At 49.8% G+C, this 24,762-nt stretch overlaps 1 protein-coding gene across 1 annotated transcript; it reads right to left on the bottom strand.

The window, feature by feature from the left end:
- Window positions 1-3,960: 3,960 nt before the first annotated feature.
- On the bottom strand, window positions 3,961-18,171 carry LOC145340579 (GTP-binding protein 2-like). Its single transcript, XM_080185047.1, has 11 exons — window positions 17,990-18,171; window positions 17,736-17,844; window positions 15,514-15,711; window positions 14,683-14,857; window positions 13,109-13,328; window positions 12,469-12,476; window positions 9,733-9,860; window positions 8,924-8,982; window positions 7,362-7,533; window positions 6,416-6,580; window positions 3,961-5,417 (listed from the first exon to the last, which is right to left on the bottom strand). The coding sequence occupies exons 1-11, from the start codon at window positions 18,121-18,123 to the stop codon at window positions 5,226-5,228; spliced, it is 1,560 nt and encodes a 519-aa protein (XP_080041173.1). The 5' UTR covers window positions 18,124-18,171; the 3' UTR covers window positions 3,961-5,225.
- Window positions 18,172-24,762: the final 6,591 nt, after the last annotated feature.

The following is a 24,762-nucleotide window of genomic DNA, read 5'->3' as shown; positions in this document are numbered from 1 at the left end:
CCTGCCTCCATCACCCTACATGGCAGTGCATTCCAGGCCCCCACAACCCTCTGTGTGAAAAACCTCCCTCTAACATCTGAATTATACCTCACCCGTCTAACCCTAAGCCCGTGGCCCCTCGTGATTTTCGTATCCAACCTGGGAAAAAGCTTCCCACTGTTCACTCTATCTATACCCTTCATAATCTTATATACCTCTATTAGATCTCCCCTCATTCTCCGTCTTTCCAGGGAGAATAGCTCCAATTTGCTCAATCTCTCCTCATAGCTAAGACCCTCCATACCAGGCAGCATCCTGGTAAACCTCCTCTGCACTCTCTCCAAAGCCCCCACGTCCTTCTGGTAATACAGTGACCAGAACTGGATGCAGTACTCCAAATGTGGTCTAACTGCAACATTAGATGCCAGCTTTTATACTCTATACCCCTTCCTATAAAGGCAAGCATACCATATGCCTTCTTCACCACCTTCAAGGACTTGTGAACTTGCACACCTAGGTCCCTCTGTGTTTCTATGCTCTTCACAGTCCTACCATTTATTGTATAACTTCCCCCCTATATTATTTCTTCCAAAATGCATCACTTCAACATGGCTTTGTGCGTGGTAGGTCATGTTTAACCAATCTATTAGAGTTTCTCAATGAGGTTACCAGGAAAGTGGATGAAGGGAAGGTGGTGGATGCTGTCTACCTGGATTTCAGCAAGGCCTTTGACAAAGTCCCTCATGGGAGGTTAGTTAGAAAGGTTCAGTTGCTAGGTATACATGGAGAGGTAGTAAATTGGATTAGACACTGGCTCAATGGAAGAAGCCAGAGAGTGGTTGTGGAGGATTGCTTCTCTGAGTGGAGGCCTGTGACTAGTGGAGTGCCGCAGGGATCAGTGCTGGGTCCATTGCTGTTTGTCATCTACATCAATGATCTGGATGATAATGTGGTAACTTGATCAGTAAATTTGCTGATGGTACAAAGATTGGAGGTGTAGTGGACAGTGAGGAAGGTTTTCAAAGCTTGCAGAGGGAGTTGGACCAGCGAGAAAAATGGGCTGAAAAATGGCAGATGGAGTTTAATGCAGACAAGTGTGAGGTATTGCACTTTGGAAGGACAAACCAAAGTAGGACGTACAGGCTAAATGGTAGGACACTGAAGAGTGCAGTTGAACAGAGGGATCTGGGATTAGAGATACATAATTCCCTAAAAGTGGCGTCACAGGTAGATAGGGTCGTAAAGAGTGCTTTTGGAACATTGGCCTTTATAAATCGGAGTATCAAGTATAAAAGTTGGAGTCTTATGGTAAGGTTATATAATGATGTGGGTATGCCGGCGTTGGACTGGCGTAAAACACAGTAAAAAGTCTGACAACACCAGGTTTTAGTCCAACCGATTTATTTGATAATAGACTCACAAGCTTTTGGGGTTTGTCCCTTCGTCAGGTGAATGGAGAGTTCTGGCCTCACACAGAGCGTATAAAGCACAGACAGTTTACAGATTACTGATTTAGAATGCGAATCCTTACACCTAACCTGCTGTTCAAGACCTGAAGTGGCTGACAATGTGAGTGGAAGGAGCACTGATCACAGTTTACAGAGATGTGTATTGTCTCCAGACAGTACAGTAAGTGAGGTTTTGCAAACCCAGGCAAGTCACGGGGGTTACAGATAGTGCGACATGAACCCAAGATCCCTGTTGAGACCGTCCTCACGTGTGCGGAACTTGGCTATCAGTCTCTGTTCAGCGACTCTGCGCTGTCGTGTGTCGTGAAGGCCGCCTTGGAGAATGCTTACCCGAAGGTCAGAGGCTGAATGCCCGTGACCTTCACGACACACAACAGCGCAGAATCGCTGAACAGAGACTGATAGCCAAGTTCCGCACACATGAGGACGGTCTCAACAGGGATCTTGGGTTCATGTTGCACTATCTGTAACCCCTGTGACTTGCCTGGGTTTGCAAAACCTCACTTACTGTACTGTCTGGAGACAATACACATCTCTGTAAACTGTGATCAGTGCTCCTTCCACTCACATTGTCAGCCACTTCAGGTCTTGAACAGCAGGTTAGGTGTAAGGATTTGCATTCTAATCAGTAATCTCTAAACTGTCTGTGCTTTATACGCTCTGTCTGAGGCCAGAACTCTCCATTCACCTGACGAAGGGACTAACCCCATAAGCTTGTGAGTATTATCAAATAAATCGGTTGGACTAAAACCTGGTGTTGTCAGACTTTTTACAAGGTTATATAAGGCATTGGTGAGGCCGAATTTAGAATATTTTGTACAGTTTTGGTCACCTAGTTACAGGAAGGATGTAAATAAGGCTGAAAGAGTGCAGAGAAGGTTCACGAGGATGTTGCTGGGATTGAGAAGCTGAGTTACAGAGAGAGATTGAATAGGCTAGGACTATATTCCCTGGAGTGTAGAAGAATGAGGGGAGATTTGATAGAGGTGTATAAGATTTTGATGGGTATAGATAGAGTGAATGCAAGCAGGCTTTTTCCACAGAGGCTAGGGGGGGAAAAAAACCAGAGGACATGGGTTAAGGGTGAAAGGAGAAAAGTTTAAAGGGAATATTAGGGGGGGGCTTCTTCACACAGAGAGTGGTGGGAGTGTGGAATGAGCTGCCGGATAAAGTGGTAAATGCAGGGTCACTTTTAACATTTAAGAAAAACTTGGACAGGTTCATGGATGAGAGGGGTGTGGAGGGATATGGTCCAGGTACAGGTCAGTGGGACTAGGCAGAGAAATGGTTCAGCACAGACAAGAAGGGGTAAAAGGCCTGTTTCTGAGCTGTAATTTTCTGTGGTTCTATGGAATGATGTAACTTCATGTAATGCTGTGTGTACAGCCATCGGTATACTGTTCAGTGTATTATAGCCTTTTAAATTAATAAATATTCTTTAATTGATCAGAAGATGACTGTTTCTCTATGGTGTGATTATCTTTTCTCCCAGCGTACTAGATTGAAAACACATACAAGAAGCAATGTAGAGTGAAGAGAGATGTACAGATATTTGTGTGCATTCTGTGCTGTCATTGTGCCGAGTGATGATTCCAGTTCCTGTTTCTCATTCTCTGGCTCTGTTGTCACATCATTGCATCAGCTGCTGTTTGCCAGAGATTTCCAGATTTTTATTGCTTTTGTGTAAACAAATACTTTCTGATTCCAGCTGTTCTGTCCAGCCCAGTCTAAAGCTCAAGCTTGTTCTCCAATTCCTCCTCCCACCCAAAGTTAAGGGTTTTTCTTTGGCCCTAACACCCACTTTCATCAGTTTAAGCACCTTAATGTTATCATTCCTTCATCTAAGCTCAAGAGGTGTCAATTTACGTCATCTGGTAACTTGACCCATGAAGGAGAGGCTTTTTATCGTCTTTGGATGAACAATAAAACGTTAATAGAACATTACAGTGCAGTACAGGCCCTTCGGCCCTCGATGTTGCACCGACGAGTGGAACTAATCTAATGACCCTCTAACCTAAACTATTCCAATGTTATCCATATGCCTATCCACTGACCATTTGAACACCCTTAAAGTTGGTGAGTCCACAACTGCTGCAGGTGGGGCATTCCACACCCTTACTACCCTCTGAGTAAAGAACCTACCTCTGACATCCATCCTATAATTACCACCCCTTAATTTAAAGCTACAAAAGCTACGATAGTGAGTTTTAAGGGGCATCTTGACAAATACATGAATAGGATGGGAACAGGCCTCACCCATGACTATTCAAATATCTTGGCTAGGGGACTCACAATTTCCTCCCCGCCCTCCCAGTGTCCTGGGCTACACTTCATCAACCCGAGCATGCATCAGTACTGGCCTCCCTGTACCACAGTCTTCAGGATAGAAATTCTCACATCACAGGCACACAAACAGAAAGCGTGATAACTGCTACTCATCTTCAAAGTCAACAGAGGCAGCAGGTTACACAGCAACAAAGGACTGTGTGTAACACAGACAACATCACAAACAGTCCATTAAAACTTTATTTATTTAAAACAAATTTCTCTGTACATCTTTTATATACAGAAAGACAATGTACATAAGCTGTCCTATATCACACATCAAAACTAATGCCTGCAATTTTAATGCACCAATCTGAATAAAGTGAAGTTGTGCTTGGCTATCAGACAGGAGGTACTGCAAATCATACACCTCTCACCAGACACCAATTCCAACACATTATCTTGCTTCTCTCTCACCCACACTTTGAGGCAGGACAATGTTTCCCCTTTATTCCACCCACCCCTCATCGATTTCACTCCCCTACATGGGTCTCCAGCCTTCATACCCCTGGCAGAGGGTGCATATAGCTCATTCCCAGAGGATAGGTACAGCACAGGGTTAGATACAGAGTAAAGCTCCCTCTACACTGTCCCCCATCAAACACTCCCAGGACAGGTACAGCACAGGGTTAGATACAGAGTAAAGCTCCCTCTACACTGTCCCCATCAAACACTCCCAGGACAGGTACAGCACAGGGTTAGATACAGAGTAAAGCTCCCTCTACACTGTCCCCCATCAAACACTCCCAGGACAGGTACAGCATGGGGTTAGATACAGAGTAAAGCTCTCTCTACACTGTCCCCCATCAAACACTCCCAGGACAGGTACAGCACGGGGTTAGATACAGAGTAAAGCTCCCTTTACACTGTCCCCCCATCAAACACTCCCAGGACAGGTACAGCACGGGGTTAGATACAGAGTAAAGCTCCCTCTACACTGTCCCCATCAAACACTCCCAGGACAGGTACAGCACGGGGTTAGATACAGAGTAAAGCTCCCTTTCTCTGCTTCTTCAGAAGGACAGCACACCTTTGGCAGTTTTATTGGGCAGAGAGTTTGGGGTTGAGATGTCTATGGAATCATTTCCAATTACAGAACTCTTCTTCATGAGAGGGAAGTGCAGAGAGCTGTGTATGATTCGAAATAACCTGTAGGGCAGCACAAACAACAAATGAGCAAAGGCGAGAGATGCAGCAAGAGACAGACCGAAAGAGAGACCAACAGATGAAAGATGATGACAGACAGATCCTGATCAAGACAGAGATAGAGAGAAAGGGCAAGAATCCTTCCTGCTGGTCACACCGTGAAGGGAGCTTTGATATTTAATCAGGATGCAGATAGTGAGCATTCCCACGGGGTTGAAGCAAGGACACAGTCAGTGAGGATAAGCAGCAGTGCTGTTGGAGGTGCTGTGTCTCGATGCCCCTTGTGCTAACGCCAGTGTTTGGGGATCACTGACACTGCAATGTGAGATGGTCACAGTCACATTCTCGACACTTTGACTCAGCGATGACCCTAGTAACGTGGCCAATTCCTTTCGTCACTCCTTCACGGAATAAAAGTTTTGCTCCCACTTTCAGGTACTCTGGGTGTTTAATAAAACGGAAACGCACAACAGCCTTCTCTCCAGTTCTCAAATCCTCCTGAAACAGACACATCAAACCTGATACAACTTGCCCACAACCAGAGTCAGTGCCAGGGGCAGAGGGAGGGGAGAGGCGGGAGGGGCAGAGGGAGGGGAGAGGCGGGAGGGGCAGAGGGAGGGGAGAGGCGGGAGGGGCAGAGGGAGGGGAGAGGCGGGAGGGGCAGAGGGAGGGGAGAGGCGGGAGGGGCAGAGGGAGGGGAGAGGCGGGAGGGGCAGAGGGAGGGGAGAGGCGGGAGGGGCAGAGGGAGGGGAGAGGCGGGAGGGGCAGAGGGAGGGGAGAGGCGGGAGGGGCAGAGGGAGGGGAGAGGCGGGAGGGGCAGAGGGAGGGGAGAGGCGGGAGGGGCAGAGGGAGGGGAGAGGCGGGAGGGGCAGAGGGAGGGGAGAGGCGGGAGGGGCAGAGGGAGGGGAGAGGCGGGAGGGGCAGAGGGAGGGGAGAGGCGGGAGGGGCAGAGGGAGGGGAGAGGCGGGAGGGGCAGAGGGAGGGGAGAGGCGGGAGGGGCAGAGGGAGGGGAGAGGCGGGAGGGGCAGAGGGAGGGGAGAGACGGGAGGGGCAGAGGGAGGGGAGAGACGGGAGGGGCAGAGGGAGGGGAGAGACGGGAGGGGCAGAGGGAGGGGAGAGACGGGAGGGGCAGAGGGAGGGGAGAGACGGGAGGGGCAGAGGGAGGGGAGAGACGGGAGGGGCAGAGGGAGGGGAGAGACGGGAGGGGCAGAGGGAGGGGAGAGACGGGAGGGGCAGAGGGAGGGGAGAGACAGGAGGGGCAGAGGGAGGGGAGAGACGGGAGGGGCAGAGGGAGGGGAGAGACGGGAGGGGCAGAGGGAGGGGAGAGACGGGAGGGGCAGAGGGAGGGGAGAGACGGGAGGGGCAGAGGGAGGGGAGAGACGGGAGGGGCAGAGGGAGGGGAGAGACGGGAGGGGCAGAGGGAGAGAGGGTGCTGGAATAGGCGGTGTGGGTGATTGAAGATAAGCGGGTAAGAATTGCTATCTGTGACCACTCACCTTCCCGTGAATCAGCTCCACGATTGCCGTCTGCCGCACATTGCCCACATGCACCGTGACCTGGAATCCTTTCCGGAAAGTCTTTGCGTGGAAAAGCAGCACTATTTCCGATTCAAAGAGGGAGCTGACAGTCGGATGCATCTCAAGACTCACCATCACCATTCCCTGAGCCAGAGAATGCAGCAGTTATATCCACCCCCACAACACACTCCACCCACATTTAATTCCACCATTAGCCCCACACCACTGGTCAGATGTATTTGACAATGTTAAACACACGCTGAGAAAGATCTCAGTCGCAGGCAGTAGGCTGGCTTTAGAATGCTCCTTCATCCTTTACCCGTCTAGTTTTCTGTCAGTATAACTGCTGCCAGCTCCAAAATCATAGAATCCTTATAGTGCCGGAGGCCATTCAGCCCATTGAGCCTGCACCAATAATCCAGGCCATATTCCTATAACCCCATATATTTCCCCCAGCTACTCCCCCTGACACTTGGGCAATTTAGCACGGCCAATCTACCTAACCCATACATTTTTGGACTGTGGGAGGAAACCCACACAGACATGGGGAGAACATGCAGACTCCACACAGACAGTGACCCAAGGGTCTCTGGCGCTGTGAGGCAGCAGTGCTAACCACTGTGCCACCCTAATAATAAATAACTCCTGGATGTATCTACTTGCTCCAGTGTCTACAGAATTAGAACTGTTCTCCAGCACTTCCTGGACTGCAGAAAAACTGCAACTAAGTTGTCTCTTATGTGAGGGAGAAAGGGCCATTCATGCCATCCAGCCTGTCCCATCATTCACTCGCTACTGTAACTATTTACCTGACTTCTTCTCAATTTCCCAAAGTGTTGGGCAGTGTGTGAGACTTCCCAATGGGCAGTGATTGGGTGTGTGTCTCTATATCACTGCCCCCTTTCCTCAGCCCATGGAGACGTACCTTACGGAGCAGGGCCCTGTCAAAGTTGCCCAGGGCTAACGTAGCAGCCTGTCCGGCTCTCAGCACTCGACATGCCGACCGATTTCTCTGGATGCTGCATACTTTCAGAGGAAGGAAGGTGCCATTATCGGTGGGACCTACCACCAGCTGCTCACCCTCTCTGCAAATCCCACTGGAGAGAGAGAAAAAGAGCTTTTAAATCCAGCACCAATACTGTGTCCCAGAGCTGCAGTGCCCAGGCCTGAAACAGCACTCCCCATGGGCACAGAGCTTTGGGTCACAGTCCGAGAGGATTACAGCACGGAAACAAGTCCTTCAGCCCAACTTGTCCATGCCGCTTTTTTTTAAACCCTTAAGCTAATCCCAGTTGTCCGCATTCAGCGCATATCCCTCTATCCCCATTGTACCCACGTAACTATCTAAATGCTTTTTAAAAGACAAAATTGTACCTGCCTCGACTACAACCTCTAGTAGACACTCACCATCAGGGTGGAGGGGTGATCTCAGCAAGCTCTGCATTCACACACACATTTAAATAGCATTCATTCCCAGATGCCCATTTCCTGCCTGGCACTGAGCCCCCAACCAGCACTCCCTCCCACCCGCCAACCCAGACCGCCTGCCCGGCGCCGGCCCCCTCCCACCCTTCCCCCCCCCCCGCCCCGGCCCCCTGAACCCCCCCAACCCGGACCGCCTGCCCGGCACCAGCCCCCTCCCACCTCCCCCCCACCAAGCGCCGGCCCCCTCCCACCTCCCCCCCCCCCCGGCACCGGCCCCCTCCCACCTCCCCCCCACCCAGCACCGGCCCCCTCCCACCTCCCCCCACCACCCCGGCACCGCCCCCCCCCCCCCCCCCCCCGGCGCCAGCCCCCTGAACCTCCCAACCCGGACCGCCTGCCCGGCACCGGCCCCCTCCCACCTCCCCCCCGCCCGGCGCCGGCCCCCTCCCACCTCCCCCCCCCGGCACCGGCCCCCTCCCACCTCCCCCCCACCCAGCACCGGCCCCCTCCCACCTCCCCCCCACCCAGCACCGGCCCCCTCCCACCTCCCCCCACCACCCCGGCACCGGCCCCCTCCCCCCCACCGGCGCCAGCCCCCTGAACCTCCCAACCCGGACCGCCTGCCTGGCACCGGCCCCCTGAACCCCCCCAACACCACCCCAGTATTTTCCAGTTCTTCCCCAGTGTTGTGAGCTGCTCTCAGGAGAGGCAGTTTCTCTGCATTCTCTCTCTTTCCCTCGAATCCTTTCACCCTCTGAAACACCGCATTCAGATTAGCCAGAATCTTCTCGACTCACGGTCATTCCAGACAATCCTGAGCCCTGTGAATTTACCCCTTGGGGTTTCAGTACCAGCTGTACCAGCCTGCGTGCCCGACACGGTCTCACAGCCCTATTTCCTCTCCATCCAGCCTTACCGCACCTGTCAGTGGGGTTTTTTTTGTGCTGTCTGCTCCTCAATCAGGAAATGTGCTGCTCACACCAGGCAGTCCCTTCCCCAGTCTCAACTCCAGCAGCCACACAAGGGGAAAGTGTCACTTAATTGAAGCATTTTTATTCTTACCTGTACAACGTTCCACCAACAACCGTCCCCACATCAGGAACAGAGTAAATTTCATCCACCTAAAATAGATATAGTGACACATCCAGTCACAAATACTGCCAGGAAAGGGCCTTCACAAACTGTTAAACCCACATAACACCCAGAATGCTTAATTACTATCCCTCCAAATAATGGTCATGCGCCAGGGGGCCAGCGCTCAGGGGGCGCCGCGCCGACAGGGGGCCAGCGCTCAGGGGGGCGCCGCGCCGACAGGGGGCCAGCGCTCAGGGGGGCGCCGCGCCGACAGGGGGCCAGCGCTCAGGGGGCGCCGCGCCGACAGGGGGCCAGCGCTCAGGGGGCGCCGCGCCGACAGGGGGCCAGCGCTCAGGGGGCGCCGCGCTGCCAGGGGGCCAGCGCTCAGGGGGCGCCGCGCCGACAGGGGGCCAGCGCTCAGGGGGCGCCGCGCTGCCAGGGGGCCAGCGCTCAGGGGGCGCCGCGCCGCCAGGGGGCCAGAGCTCAGGGGGCGCCGCGCCGACAGGGGGCCAGCGCTCAGGGGGCGCCGCGCTGCCAGGGGGCGCCGCGCTGCCAGGGGGCGCCACGCTGCCAGGGGGCGCCACGCTGCCAGGGGGCCAGTGCACCGTGTCCTGGTCAATAAAATTCCTCAATTAACATCTCTACAAAGAGATTTAATTATTTCTCTCATTCTGACTGTGGGAGCTTGTTGTGTAAATTGGCTGCTGCGTTTCTGATTTTACGACAGTGTGTGTGTGGCTGGAGCAGCACGAGCTGGTGAAAGGCAGTATGGAAATGGGGATGGTGGCTATCCTTACCTGGAACTCTGTCAGCTGCTGCATCAGTTCCTCCTGATCCTTACTATTGGTGAGTGGGGGCAGCACGTTGAGGAATACCTTCAACATGTCCAGGTTAATCCCACTCACGCTGGACAGGGTGAAAATCGTGTGATGCTAAACACAACAAACAGGAACATTACCCAACAATCAGTAAAATACTGGGGGGGCTGGAAACCAGATAACACTGCAAACAGGCCAGGCAGCAGCTGGGGGGGGGGAGGAGAGAGGGGGGGGGGGGGGGGGGGGAGAGAGAGAGAGAGAGAGGGAGTGGGGGGAGTGAGAGAGAGAGAGGGGGGGGAGAGAGAGAGAGAGAGAGAGGGAGTGGGGGGGGGGAGAGACAGAGGGCAATGGGGAGGAGAGAGAGCGCGATCCAGATGGAGAGAGAAGGGGAAGCCCCTCTGACAGCCCGATTTCAATAACTCCACAACTGTCAATGTTTCTCTGCATGAGGAATGGCCACCAGCAATCACCTGCTCAGCAGTAACTTGGTCACAGAGTCACTGAGCGGGTTATTGCTGAGCAGGTGCTGCTGGATCGCGCTGTCGATGACCCCTTCCATCACTTTACTGATGATCGAGAGTAGACTGATTGGGCAGTAATTGGCTGGGTTGGATTTGTCCTGTTTTATGTGTACAGGACATACCTGACAATCTTCCACATTGTTGGATAGATGCCAGTGTTGTAACTGTGCTGGAAGAGCTTGGCTAGGGGAGCAGCAGGTTCTGAAGCACAAGTCTTCAGTGCTATTGCCGGAATGTTATCAGGACCCATTCCCTTTGCAGCATCCAGTGCGTCCAACTGTTTCTTGATATCACGGGGAGCGAATGGAATTGCCTGGAGACTGGTATCTGAGATGTTGGGGACCACTGGAGGAGGCCAAGGTGGTTATAAATCCTTAACATTTTGTGAATGAATATAAAGAACTCTCAAAATTGTCAAATTCTCCAGCCAGTCACTCTCCAATCTTCTCTTTTCTAAAGAGCACCAGTCTGCTCCCTCTATCCTGATGGGTATAACTAATACTTTCCCTTGTTACTATGGTGACCAGCCACATCTTAAAGCATTGCTGATGTGGGGTTGTTGAACCTAACTTTTCAATTCCTGTGAATGGTTCTGCTGCAGTGTGTGCACTTTTACAATGGAGACCAGAAGTGTACACAGTGCAGTCTAACCAAGGTATGTGGAACAGAGATTTTGATTGGTTCCGCTATCAAAGTGGAGCTTTTTCAAGAACAATACTGTGTCCTTGATAGGTATGTCCCTGTCAGGCAGGGAGAAAATGGCCGAGTGAGGGAACCATGGTTCACAAAGAAGATTGAATGTCTTGTTAAGAGGGAAAAGGAAGTGTGTATAAGGATGAAAAAACAAGGTTCAGTTGGGTCGCTTGACTATTATAAGGTAGCTAGGAATGAGTTAAAGAAAGGGCTTAGGAGAGCTAGGAGGGGGCATGAGAAGTCCTTGGCGGGTCAGATAAAGGAAAATCCCAAGGCTTTTTACTCTTACGTGAGAAATAAAAGAAAGACCAGGGTGAGGTTCGGGCTGGTCAAGGATAGTAGTGGGAACTTGTGCACGGAGTCAGAAGAGATAGGAGAGGCATTGAATGAATACTTTTCTTCAGTGTTCACTAAGGAGAGGGGCCATGTGTTTGAGGATGAGCGTGTGATACAGGCTGGTAGGATGAGAAGGTAGATGTTCTGAGGGAAGATATATTAGCAATTTTGAAAAAACCTGAGGGTGGATAAGTCCCCTGGGCCAGATGGGATACATCCTAGGATGCTTTGGGAGGCAAGGATGAGATTGCAGAGCCTTTAGCTTTGATCTTTGGGTCCTCACTGTCCACGGGGATTGTGCCAGAGGACTGGAGAGTGGCAAATGTTGTTCCTCTCGTCAAGAAAGGAAACAGGAATGACCCTGGTAATTATAGACCAGTTAGTCTTACTTTGGTGGTCAGTAAGTTAATGGAAAGGGTCCTGCGAGATAGGATTTATGACCATTTGGAAAGATTCAGCTTAATCCAGGATAGTCAGCATGGTTTTGTGAGGGGTAAGTCCTGCCTCACAATTTGATTGAATTCTTTGAGGAGGTAACTAAGTGTGTAGATGAAGGTAGAGCAGTTGATGTCGTATACATGGATTTTAGTAAGGCGTTTGATAAGGTTCCCCATGGTAGGCTCATGAAGAAGATAAGGCTGTGTGGGATAGAAGAAATTTGGCCGATTGGATAAATAACTGGCTGTCTCATAGAAGACAGAGGGTGGCAGTGGAATGAAAATTTCAGACTGGAGGCCAGTTACCAGCGGTGTACCACAGGGATCAGTGCTGGGTTCTCTGCTATTTGTGATTTTTATCAATGACTTGGAAGAGGGGGCTGAAGGGTGGGTTAGTAAATTGCTGATGACACAAGATTGGTGGAGTAGTGGATGAGGTGGAGAGCTGTTGTAAGCTGCAAAGAGACATTGATAGGATGCAGAGCTGGGCGAAAAACAGCAGATGGAGTTTAACCCTGATAAGCGTGAGGTGATTCATTTTGGTAGGACAAACTTGAATGCGGATTACAGGGTCAACGGCAGGGTTCTGAGGAATGTGGAGGAACAGAGAGATCTTGGGGTTCATATCCACAGATCTCTGAAGGTTGCCACTCAAGTGGATAGAGTCGTGAAGAAGGCTTATAGTGTGTTAGTGTTTATTAACAGGGGGTTTGAGTTTAAGAGCCGTGGGGTTATGCTGCAACTGTACAGGACCTTGGTGAGACCACATTTGGAATATTGGGTTCAGTTCTGATCACCTCACTATAAGAAGGATGTGGAAGCATTGGAGAGAGTGCAGAGGAGATTATCAGGATGCTGCCTGGTTTGGAGGGTAGATCTTATGAGGAAAGGTTGAGGGAGCTGGGGCTTTTCTCTTTAGAGCGGAGGAGGATGGGAGGCGACTTAATGAAGGTTTATATGATGATGAGAGGGATTGATAGAGTGGACGTGCAGAGACTATTTCCTCAGGTGGATGTAGCTGTTACTATGGGGCATAACTATAAGGTTCACGGTGGGAGATATAGGAGGGATGTCCGAGGTAGATCCTTTACTCAGAGAGTGGTTGGGGTGTGGAATGCACTGCCCTGCTGTGATAGTGGGAGTCGGACACTTTAGGAACTTTCAAGCGGTTATTGGATAGGCACATGGAGCACTCCAGAATGATAGGGAGTGGGATAGTTTGATCTTGGGATTGGACATAGCTCAGCACAACTTGAGGGCCGAAGGGCCTGTACTGTGCTGTACTGTTCTACGTTTCTCTATGTTTGAACATGGAGACACTGAATAGAGGCTGGGTGGGTGCCTCGCCATTTGCGAGCTATTGCTTACCTGGGAGACTGTGCAAACTGCTGTGCGGCCGTCACTGCATCGTCACTGCTCGATACCAGCAGAGGGACCTTGTTACAGCCTGGCTGCTTCAGCACCATCTCCAGCTGTTTGACAGTACGATCAATGGTGGCCTTCGTACACAAGTCAACTTTACTGATTACAATGAAGAAGGGGACCTTGAGAGCCATCGCCAAGCCCAGGTGCTCACGTGTGGTGCCAGCTACAAACACGAGGAGACAGAGTCAAAGAGCTGCCAGAGTTATCGTGTTCAAAGCAGCAGCATTTAGCCTGGCCACACTATCACGCGTAGAGTCAGCAAAACCCTGGATCACTGATCCAGTGCCCGGTCCCGCAGTATATCACACTCATCCTCTGCGGTGGGTCTAATCTCACCACCTCATCCACAGAGCCTGTTAGTCTCACAGATGGAATGGGAATCGTGTCACTGACAGAGCTGGTTCCACAAACTGATGGGCCAGTGTCCCAGGGGTGGCTGGAAAAGCAGCTGGTTAAACACCATCAATAGCTGTGCTCACCACTGAGAATCCCACTCTGGTCTGGAGATCAAGATACCTGAACACTCCTGCTCACGTGGAGACATACAGACAAGGAGCAGGAGTAAGGCCATTCAGTCCCTCCATTCAATAAGGTCATGGCTGATCTAATCGGAACCTGCACCCGGCCTATCCCCGATAAACTATCATCACCTTGCTTCCTGCGCCATGTATCAGGCACTGACCAGCTCCAGCTCCCAGTGTCAGTCTGGATTTGCAGGGGACAGGATCGGGAACACTGTACACAGCACCACACCCCCAAGCTCAGAGTGAGGGAGGGGCTACCTGAATTTAGCTGATTACAGTAAATGAGCCACACTCCTACCCTCCTGAAGCTGATGATTCTCACATGGCTCCAATCCCTTGTCAAACTCTCAATTTGTCACATCGGTGACCAGCTGCTTTCACCCCGGAGAGGCCTCCCCGCTCCCCACGGAGACAGCTCCAAACTCAAAACTGCTGATTGGATCGCGATCAGGAACACTAACTGGATAACGGACTCGTGAACCCTGTCCCTCCCACACTCTCAGTGTCATGTCAACCCAGTGGCCATAACTACAAAGGAAATAGGAGGTGGCCATTCAGCCCCTCAAACCTGTTCAGCATTCAGCTGCATCATGGCTGATTCTCAATGCTATTTCCTGCACTAGCCTCCTGTCCCTTTCATATCTTTAATATCTAGAAATCTCTCGATCTAATACGCGAACACCCTCAGTGACTGAGTTTCCACGGTTGTCTGGATAGAGTATTCTAAACATTCACTACCCTCAGTTTTTTTTAATTAATTTGTGGGACATGGGTGGCATTGGCTGGCCAGCATTTACTACCCATCACTAAAATGAAGAAATTCCTCCTCATCTCTGTGCAAGATGCTCTTACTCACACACTGAGGCTGTGCCCCTGGTTCTACATCCCGGGCCAGATCTCGGGAGAACGCAGGTCCAATCTCCTCAATCTTTCTCCAGCTTAGGAATCAGCCTGGTGAACCTTTCTGGAAAGTAAATCATACGACAGACATACCTATGCCAGTGTTGGCGCTGACTACGAGCATGGCAAAGTCTGGGCAGTAGCTGGTGAGGCCAAAGATGGTGGTCTTTAGGTACTTGTGGTGGCCTGCCAGATCGATGAAGGTGATCATCTTCGAGGCACTCTCACAGATAACCTCTGCTGTGCGGGAGTCACTGTAATTTACCACCTTTGAGCAAAACACAGAAAGCACATTAAAGACAGACTAACTCCACAATGGGAACACACTCAACGTACGGAGTGACGACCCCGGGGACTGTCCCTGTCTGGGAACGGTTTTAAATAGGAAACTCCAATCATTATTCTGGGACCATAGCAAAGGGGCCAGCATCCTGCGGTATATCCACAATGCATGCCCAATCAGCAGAACATCGGAACAGAGCAGGCCATTCAGGCACTCCAGCCATTCTGCCCTCTCAGGAAGCATGGGGGGGGGGGGGGGGAGGGTGGTGGTGGTATCAGGGCCCCTTACATAGATCAACATATATCCAGGAGAGGAATGGGACAAGCAAAGGTGGACGCACACACCCAGGGGGGAAAGCTCAGGGATATCCTGAACATGCAGAGTGGGTATTAGAACACAGAACAGTACAGGCCCTTCGGCCCTCGATGTTGTGCTATATCCCAAGATCACTTCCTATTGTCACAGACTGCCTCTATGCATCACCCAGAGAGTGTTCGAAGGATAGATCAGCCTCATTCACCCACTCCATTCCCGGTGAGTGAATGAGGTCAATCTCAGCAATTCACTGACTGGCCCACACTGGTTAACTCCACACCGTGGCCTGGGTATCTCGCTGGGAATGTGCTGTTTAAACGGTTTACCTCGCCTTTACTGTTGAATCCCAAGATCTCAAAGCTGATGCTGGAGGTGCGACCGGACTGGATCTCGTGCAGATGTCTGAACAGGTTGAGTCGTGCGCGACCTCGTCCATTATCCAGTTCCCCCTGTGTAAGGACCCCCAAGAGGGTGGACTTCCCAGAGTCCACATTCCCTAAAACTGCCACTCGCAGATCCAGGAACTGCAAAGGAAGCCAATCGTCAATGTAACGTTTTCTAAACCTGCTAGTTTAAGCTTCAATCCGAGTAACATAGCAATGTAATATCCCCAGTTACAGTAAAAGCATTGTAGTACCCTAACCCTCACTGTCTAATCACTACACCTTCAAACCTTCCCAGTCACTGACACTCAGCAGACCCCAATCTGGGGGCTTTCACAGAATAACACAGCATAGAAGCCCTTCGGCCCATCGAATCCGTACTGACCTATTACAAACACCTGAACTCCCACCTAATCCCATCTGCCAGCACTGGGTCCATAGCCCTGAATGTTCTGAGGTGCCAAGTGCTCATCCAGGTACTTTTTAAAGGATGTGAGGCATCCCACCCCCCACCCCCCTCCCAGGCAGCACATCCCACCCCCCACCCCCCTCCCAGGCAGCACATCCCACCCCCCACCCCCCTCCCAGGCAGCAACATCCCACCCCCCACCCCCTCCCAGGCAGCACATCCCACCCCCCCACCCCCTCCAGCAGCACATCCACCCCACCCCCTCCCCAGGCAGCACATCCCACCCCCACCCCCCTCCCAGGCAGCACATCCCACCCCCCACCCCCCTCCCAGGCAGTACATCCCACCCCCTCACCATCCTCTCAGTAAAAAGGATTTCCTCACATCCCCCAAAACCTCCTCCCCCTCACATTGAACCTATGTCCCCGCGTGACTGATTCTTCAATTAAGGGAACAGCTGCTCCTCATCCACTCTAACCATGTGTCTCATCATCTTGTACCCCTCGATGAGGTCGCCCCTCAGTCTTCTCTGCTCCAATGAAAACAACACAAGCCTACGCAACCTCTCTTCGTAATTTAAATGTTCCATCCCAGGCAGCATCCTGGTGAATCTCCTCTGCACCCTCTCCAGTGCAATCACATCCTTCCGATAATGTGGTGACCAGAACTGCATACGGTCCTCTAGCTGTGGCCTCACCAAAGTTCTGGACAACTCCAACATGACTCCCTGTTTTTGTAATCTATACCCCGATTGATAAAGACAAGTGTCCCACACGCCATTCTCACCACCCTATTAACATGCCCTTCAGCCTTCAGGGATCTGTGGACAAACATGCCAAGGTCCCTTTGTTCCATGGAACTTCCTAGTATCCTACTGCTCGACATTCCCGCAGACCCTGCTGTGTTCGAGATACCAATCGCCACATCCACTCTGATGGAGAAGCCCAGCTGCAGCCATAACTGGCTGCTTTCCAATCCAATCTTTTACACTCTCAAACATCGAGGGGACAGCTACCTCCAGAGGACCATTCCCAGCTGCAGCCTGCACTGTGCAGCACTGAATCCCCAAGCTTTGGACAAGTGTCTCCAGGTTAAAATGGTTCAAACATATTTTAATGCTGACTTTGCTGCCCCCTGGCCCTGCGGCCCCCAGCACCGCTGCTGCACAGCGCCAGGGGCCTGGGTTCAATTCCAGCCTCAGATCACTGTATGGAGTCTGCACATTCTCCCCATGTCTGCATGGGTTTCCTCGGGTGCTCAGGTTTCCTCCCACAGTCCAAAGATGTGCAGGTTAGGGGGATTGGCCACACTAAATTGCTCCTTGGTGTTGAGGGACTAGCAGGGTAAATACATGGGGTCAAAGGGATAAGGCCTAGATAGGAGTGGTGGGTGCAGACTTGATGGGCTGAATGGCCTTATTCTGCACTGTAAGGATTCTATTCTACGAGTGATTGGTGGTCTGGAATGAGCTGCCTGGGAGTGTGGTGGAAGCAGATTCAATTGAGGCATTCAGGAGAGCACCGGATAATTATCTGAACAGAAACAATGATGTTGGTTTGGAGAGCCAGTTCAGACACTAGGGGCCGAATGGCCTCCTCCTGCACTGTAATAATTCTGAGATTGAGAGATATAAATCTACCTATTTACATCTGGACAGAAGGCGGGTTTATAAATCCTAGCTATCATCCTGTGCCTCATGTGGAGTGTAAGCATTAATTGGGGGGGTCCGGATGAACACAAACGTTCCGGATCATACCTGCTGATCATCAGGAACTTTCCGGATTAAAACCTCAGCTATTCTCCTGGGTGAATCCATGTCATATTCCACATTGCGTTCACGGAGAATGGTGATGTCAGCACCAACCCTGTGAATATAACAAACAGCAATGTTAATCCAGCAGTCCCAGTGACATCAGGATCCACACAGACACTACAAGGTCACTGTGAAGGAGTGACCATCCCCTCATTCAGCTCATATCAAAGCAACCAAAATCATTCAGCAGCATTTACTTCTCTGCCATCCTGCGCAGTGTCTTCAAAGATGCTCGGAGCTCATCGTCTGATAGACCGACCAGGAGACCATTATCTTCCACACCAATCTGATAAACGGCTTCTCCCCGGCCCTCCTGCAATCGCCACTTCATCTGTGTGACCAGGTGCTCAAAGCGGTATTGAGACGGATTAACCAACTTCAGCTGGCAAGAGAGAGGAGGTATCGGTTACTATAATCAGCACAGGGATAGAGGGAAGAGATTAAACCCTAACACCCCACAGCAGAACAGTAAATAAACACACCCCAACCCATCCAACACACACACATCATCGTGGACAGTAATAGTCTCCGACACAATAAAACGTAACAACAAGAGCCAGAGAACATTACAGCTCAGAAACAGGCCTTTTGGCCCTTCTTGTCTGTGCTGAACCATTTTTCTGCCTAGTCCCACTGACCTGCACCTGGACCATATCCCTCCACACCCCTCTCATCCATGAACCTGTCCAAGTTTTTCTCAAATGTTAAAAGTGACCTCGCATTTACCACTTTATCCGGCAGCTCATTCCACACTCCCACCACTCTCTGTGTGAAGAAGCCCCCCCTAATATTCCCTTTAAACTTTTCTCCTTTCACCCTTAACCCATGTCCTCTGGTTTTTTTCTCCCCTAGCCTCAGTGGAAAAAGCCTGCTTGCATTCACTCTGTCTATACCCATCAAAATCTTATACACTTCCATCAAATCTCCCCTCATTCTTCTACGCTCCAGGGAATAAAGTCCTAACCTATTCAATCTCTCTCTGTAACTCAGCTTCTCAATCCCGGCAACATCCTCGTGAACCTTCTCTGTACTCTTTCAGCCTTATTAATATCCTTCCTGTAATTAGGTGACCAAAACTGCACACAATACTCGAAATCCGGCCTCACCAATGTCTTATATAACCTCACCATAATATTTCAACTCTTATACTCAATACTTTGATTTATAAAGGCCAATGTACCAAAAGCACTCTTTATGACCCTATCTACCTGTGATGCCACTTTTAGGGAATTCCGTATCTGTATTCTGGATAGGAGTGACAGTAACAGGGTAGTTGTTATGGGGGACTTTAACTTTACAAATATCGATTGGAAAAGCTACAGTTCAAGCGCGTTAGAGGGGTCAGTTTTTGTCCAATGTGTGCAGGAGGGTTTCCTGACACAGTATGTAGATAGGCCAACAAGAGATGAGGCTACATTGGATTTGGTACTGAGTAATGAACCCGACCAGGTGTTAGACTTGGAGGCAGGTGAGCACTTTGGTGATAGTGACCACAATTCGGTTACGTTTACCTTAGTGATGGAAAAGGGATGGGCATATGCCAAAGGGCAGAAGTTATAGCTGGGGGAAAGGAAATTATGAGGCGATTAGGTGAGATTTAGGGTACATAGGGTGGAATAGGAAATTGCAGGGGCTGGGAACATCTGAGATGTGGAGCTTGTTCAAGGAGCAGCTACTGCGAGTCCTTGATAAATATGTATCTGTCAGGCAGGGAGGAAGTGGTCGAGAGAGGGAACCGTGGTGTACTAAGGAAGTTGAATCTCTGGTGAAGAGGAAGAAGGAGGTTTATGTAAAGATGAGACGTGAAGGCTCAGTTAGGGCACTGGAGAGTTATAAATTAGCCAGGAAGGAGCTAAAGAGAGAGTTAAGAAGAGCTAGAAGAAGACATGAGAAGACTTTGGCAGATAGGATCAAGGAGAACTCTAAAGCATTCTATAGGCATGTCAAGAATAAAAGATTGGTTAGGGCAAGATTAGAGCCAGTCAGGAACAGTAGTGGGAAGTTGTGCGTGGAGCCTGAAGAGATAGGAGAGGCACCGACTTAATATTTTTTATCAGTATTCACGCAGGAAAAAGTCAGTGTAGTCGAGGAAAATACTGCGATACCAGGTTGTAGACTAGATGGGATTGAGGTACATAAGGAGGAGGTGTTAGCAATTCTTGAGAGTATGAAAATAGATAAGTCCCCTGAGCTGGATGGGATTTATCCTAGGATTCTCTGGGAGGCTAGGGAGGAGGTTGCAGAGCCTTTGGCTTTGATCTTCATGTCGTCATTGGCTACAGGTATAGTGCCGGAAGACAGGAGGATAGCAAATTTTGTCCCCTTGTTCAAGAAGGGGAGTAGAGACTATCCTGGGAATTATAGACCGGTGAGCCTTACTTCTGTTGTGGGCAAAGTCTTGGAAAGAATTATAAGGGATAGGATTTATAATCTAGAGAGAAATAAATTGATTAGGGATAGTCAACGTGGATTTGTGAAGGGTAGGTCGTGCCTCACAAACCTCATCGAGTTTTTTGAAAAGGTGACCAAAGAGGTGGATAAGGGTGAGGCAGTTGACGTGGTGTAGATGGATTTTGATAAGGTTCCCCATGGTAGGCTACTGCAGAAAATGCAGATGCGTGGGATTGAGGGTGATTTAGCAGTTTGGATCAGGAATTGGCTAGCTGATAGAAGACAGAGGGTGGTGACTGATGGGAAATATTCAACCTGGAGTTCAGTTACAAGCGGCATGCCTCAGGGATCTGTTTTGGGGCCACTGCTGTTTGTCATTTTTATAAATGACCTAGATGAGGATGTAGAAGGATGGATTAGTAAATTTGCTGACGACACCAAAGTTGGAAGAGTTGTAGACAGTGAGGATGGATGTTACAGTTTGCAAAGGGACATAGATAAGCTGCAGAGCTGGGCCGAGAGGTGGCAGATGGAGTTTAATGCGGAAAAGTGTGAGGTGATTCACTTTGGTAAGAGTAACAGGAGTACAGAATATAGGGCTAATGGAAGGACTCTTAGTAGTGTCAACGAGCAGAGAGATCTCGGGGGTACATGTGCATAGCTCCCTGAAAGTTGGCACCCAGGTTGATAAGGTTGTTAAGAAGGCGTACGGTGTGTTAGCTTTTATTGGTAGAGGGATTGAATTTCGGAGCTGTGAGGTCATGTTACAACTGTACAAAACTCTGGTGCGGCCGCACTTGGAGTATTGCGTACAGTTCTGGTCACCGCATTGTAAGAAAGATGTGGAGGCATTGGAAAGGGTGCAGGAGGTTAACCAGGATGTTGCCTGGTATGGTGGGAAGGTCTTATGAGGAAAGGCTGAGGGACTTGAGGTTATTTTCATTAGAGAGAAGGTTACGAGGTGACCTAATTGAAGCATACAAGATGATCAAAGGATTGGATAGGGTGGACAGTGAGAGCCTTTTACCTCAGATGGTGACGGCTAACACGAGGGGACATAGCTTTAAATTAAGGGGTGGTAATTATGGGACGGATGTCAGAGGTAGGTTCTTTACTCAGAGGGTAGTAAGGGCGTGGAATGCCCTGCCTGCAGCAGTTGTGGACTCGCCAACTTTAAGGGCGTTCAAATGGTCAGTGGATAGGTATATGGATAACATTGGAATAGTTTAGGTTAGAGGGTCATTAGATTGGTTCCACTGGTCGACGCAACATCGAGGGCCAAAGGGCCTTTACTGCGCTGGAATGTTCTATGTGTTCCCAGATCCCTCTACTGCACTCTTCACAGTCTTACCATTTAGCCTGTACGTTCTACTTTGGTTTGTCCTTCCAAAGTGCACTACCTCACACTTGTCAGCATTAAACTCCAACTGCCATTTTTCAGCCCATTTTTCTAGTTGGTCCAATCCATGAACCATAGAAAATTACAGCACAGAAACAGGCCTTTGGCCCCTTCTTGTCTGTGCCAAACCATTTTTCTGCCTAGTCCCACTGACCTGTGCCTGGACCATATCCCTCCACACCCCTCTCATCCATGAACCTGTCCAAGTTTTTCTTAAATGTTAAAAGTGACCCCACATTTACCACTTTATCCGGCAGCTCATTCCACACTCCCACCACTCTCTGTGTGAAGAATCCCCCCCCTAATATTCCCTTTAAACTTTTCCCCCTTCATCCTTAACCCATGTCCTCTGGTTTTTTTCTCCCCTAGCCTCAGTGGAAAAAACCTGCTTGCATTCACTCTGTCTATACCCATCAAAATCTTATACACCACTATCAAATCTCCCCTCATTCTTCTATACTCCAGGGAATAAAATCTTAACCTATTCAACCTTTCTCTGTAACTCTGCAAGCTTTGAAAACCTTCCTCACTGTCCAGTACTCCTCCAATCTTTGTATCATCAGCAAATTTGCTGATCCAAGTTACCACATTATCATCCAGATCATTGATATAGATGACAAACAGCAATGGACCCAACACTAATCCCTGTGGCACTCCAGTAGTCACAGGCCTCCACTCAGAGAAGCAATCCTCCACTACCACTCTCTGGCTTCTTCCATTGAGCCGATGTCTAATCCAATTTACTACCTCTCCATCTATACCTAGTGACTGAACCTTCCTAACTAACCTCCCATGCGGGATCTTGTCAAACTAGGAGGAGTGGGCCATTCAGCCCCTCGAGCCTGTTCTGCCATTCAATAAGATCATGGCTGATCTTTTTCTGGATTCAGCTCCACTTACCCGACCGTGCACCATAACCCTTAATTCCTTTACTGTTCAAAAATCTATCTATCCTTGCCTTAAAAACATTCAATGAGGGAGCCTCAACTGGATAGGGAATTCCACACATTCACAACCCTTTGTGTGAAGAAGTTCCTCCTCAACTCAGTCCTAAATTTGCTCCCCTTATATTCTTATTTTGCGGCTATGCCCCCTAGTTCTAGTTTCACCCCCCAGTGGAAACAACTTTCATTATAAGATAATGAAGGGGATGTATTGGGTAGAAGTAGAGAGATTCTTCCTGCTTAGAAAGGATAGCAGGACTAGAGGCCACAGCCTCAAGATAAGGGAAGGGGGGGGGGGGGGCAATTTAGATCAGAGTTGAGGAGGAACTTCTTCACTCAAAGGGTGGTGAATCTCTGGAATTCTCTGCCCGTTGAAGTGGTGGAGGCTGCCTCGCTAAATATTTTTAAGAAGCGGGTTGATGGGTTTTTGATAAGCGAGGGGATTAAGGGTTATGGGGAGAGGGCGGGAAAGTGGAACTGATCCACTTCAGATCAGCCATGATCTTATTGAATGGCAGGGCAGGCTCGAAGGGCTAGATGGCCTACTCCTGCTCCAATTTCTTATGTTTGTATGTTCTTAACTTCCCTGCTTCTATCTTATCTATTCTCATCATAATCTTATATGTTTCTATAAGATCTCCCCTCATTCTTCTGAATTCCAATGAGTAAAGCCCCAGTCTACTCAGTCTCTCCTCATAAGCCGACCCTCTCAACTCCAGAATCAACCTCGTGAATCTCCTCTGCATCCCCTCCGGTGCCAGTATATCCTTTCTCAAGTAAGGAGACCAAACTGTACACAGTAACTCCAGATGTGGCCTCACCAGCACCTTATACAGCTGCAACATAACCTCACTGTTTTTAAACTCCATCATTTGCCTTCTTCATTACCTGCTGCACCTACAAACCAACTCCTTGTGATTCCTACACAAGGACACCCAGGTCCCTCTGCACAGCAGCACGCTGCAATATTTTACCATTTAAATAATAGTCCATTTTGCTGTTATTCCTACCAAAATGGATGACCTCACATTTCCCAACATTGTACTCCATCTGCCAGACCCTCGCCCACTCAAACTATCTCTCTTCCTTTGCAGATTTTCAGTGTCCTCTGCACGCTTTGCTCTGCCACTCATCTTAGTGTCATCTGTGAATTTTGACACACTACACTTGGTCCCCAACTCTAAATCATCTATGTAAATTGTAAACAATTGCAGTCCCAACACTGATCGCCAACCAGAAAAACACCCATTCACCTCCACTCTTTGCTTTTTATTAGTTAACCAATCCTCTATCCACGCTAATACATTACCCGTAACACTGTGCACCTTTATCTTGTGTAGCAGTCTTTGGTGCAGCACCTTATCAAATGCTTTCTGGAAATGCAGATACTCTCTACCCTGTACAGTAACAGTCTCTGATACATGGGGACGGGATGGATTAAGGGGGAAGGGGGGCTGAGGGAGGAGGGGTAAGGGATGGGGGAATTTAGGAAGTTGAATGCAACACTGTCAGCAGGTTGTGAAGCGAGTGAATTACAGGTGCCAGACGGTGGCAATGAGGGGATTTTCACAGTAACTTCATTGCAGTGTTAATGTACATAGAACACTACAGCACAAACAGGCCCTTTGGCCCACAAATTGTGCCAATCACTTCTACACCCACCAATCTACAGACCTATCTATAACCCCCAATCCCATTAGATCCCATATACTCATCCAGAAGTCTTTTAAAAGACCCCAGCGAGTTCGCCTCCACCACCACCGACGGCAGCCGATTCCATTCACTCACCACCCTCTGAGTGAAAAACTTACCCCTGACATCTCCTCTGTACTTGCTTCCCAGCACCTTAAACCTGTGTCCTCTCGTAGTGACCATTTCAGCCCGGGGAAATAGCCTCTGAGAATCCACCCTATCTATTCCTCTCAACATTTTATAAACCTCTATCAGGTCGCCTCTCAACCTTTGTCTCTCCAGGGAGAAGAGTCCCAGCTCCCTCAACCTAACTTCATAAGGCATGCCTCCCAATCCAGGCAACGTCCTTGTAAATCTCCTCTGCACCCTTTCAATAGCTTCCATGTCCTTTCTATAGTAAGGCGACCAGAACTGCACACAGTACTCCAAGTGGGGTCTGACAAGGGTCTTATAAAGTTGCAGCATTACCTCCTAAACGCAATCCCTCGATTAATGAAGGCCAGTACACCATACGCCTTCTTAACCACATCCTCCACCTGCGAGG

Source organism: Carcharhinus amblyrhynchos, unplaced genomic scaffold, assembly GCF_965287045.1.
Source record: "Carcharhinus amblyrhynchos unplaced genomic scaffold, sCarAmb.v2.hapA chromosome_1165, whole genome shotgun sequence".
Classification (NCBI taxonomy): domain Eukaryota; kingdom Metazoa; phylum Chordata; class Chondrichthyes; order Carcharhiniformes; family Carcharhinidae; genus Carcharhinus; species Carcharhinus amblyrhynchos.
The sequence above is the reverse complement of the archived record's forward strand: the minus strand, read 5'-3'. Positions and strand labels throughout refer to the sequence as shown.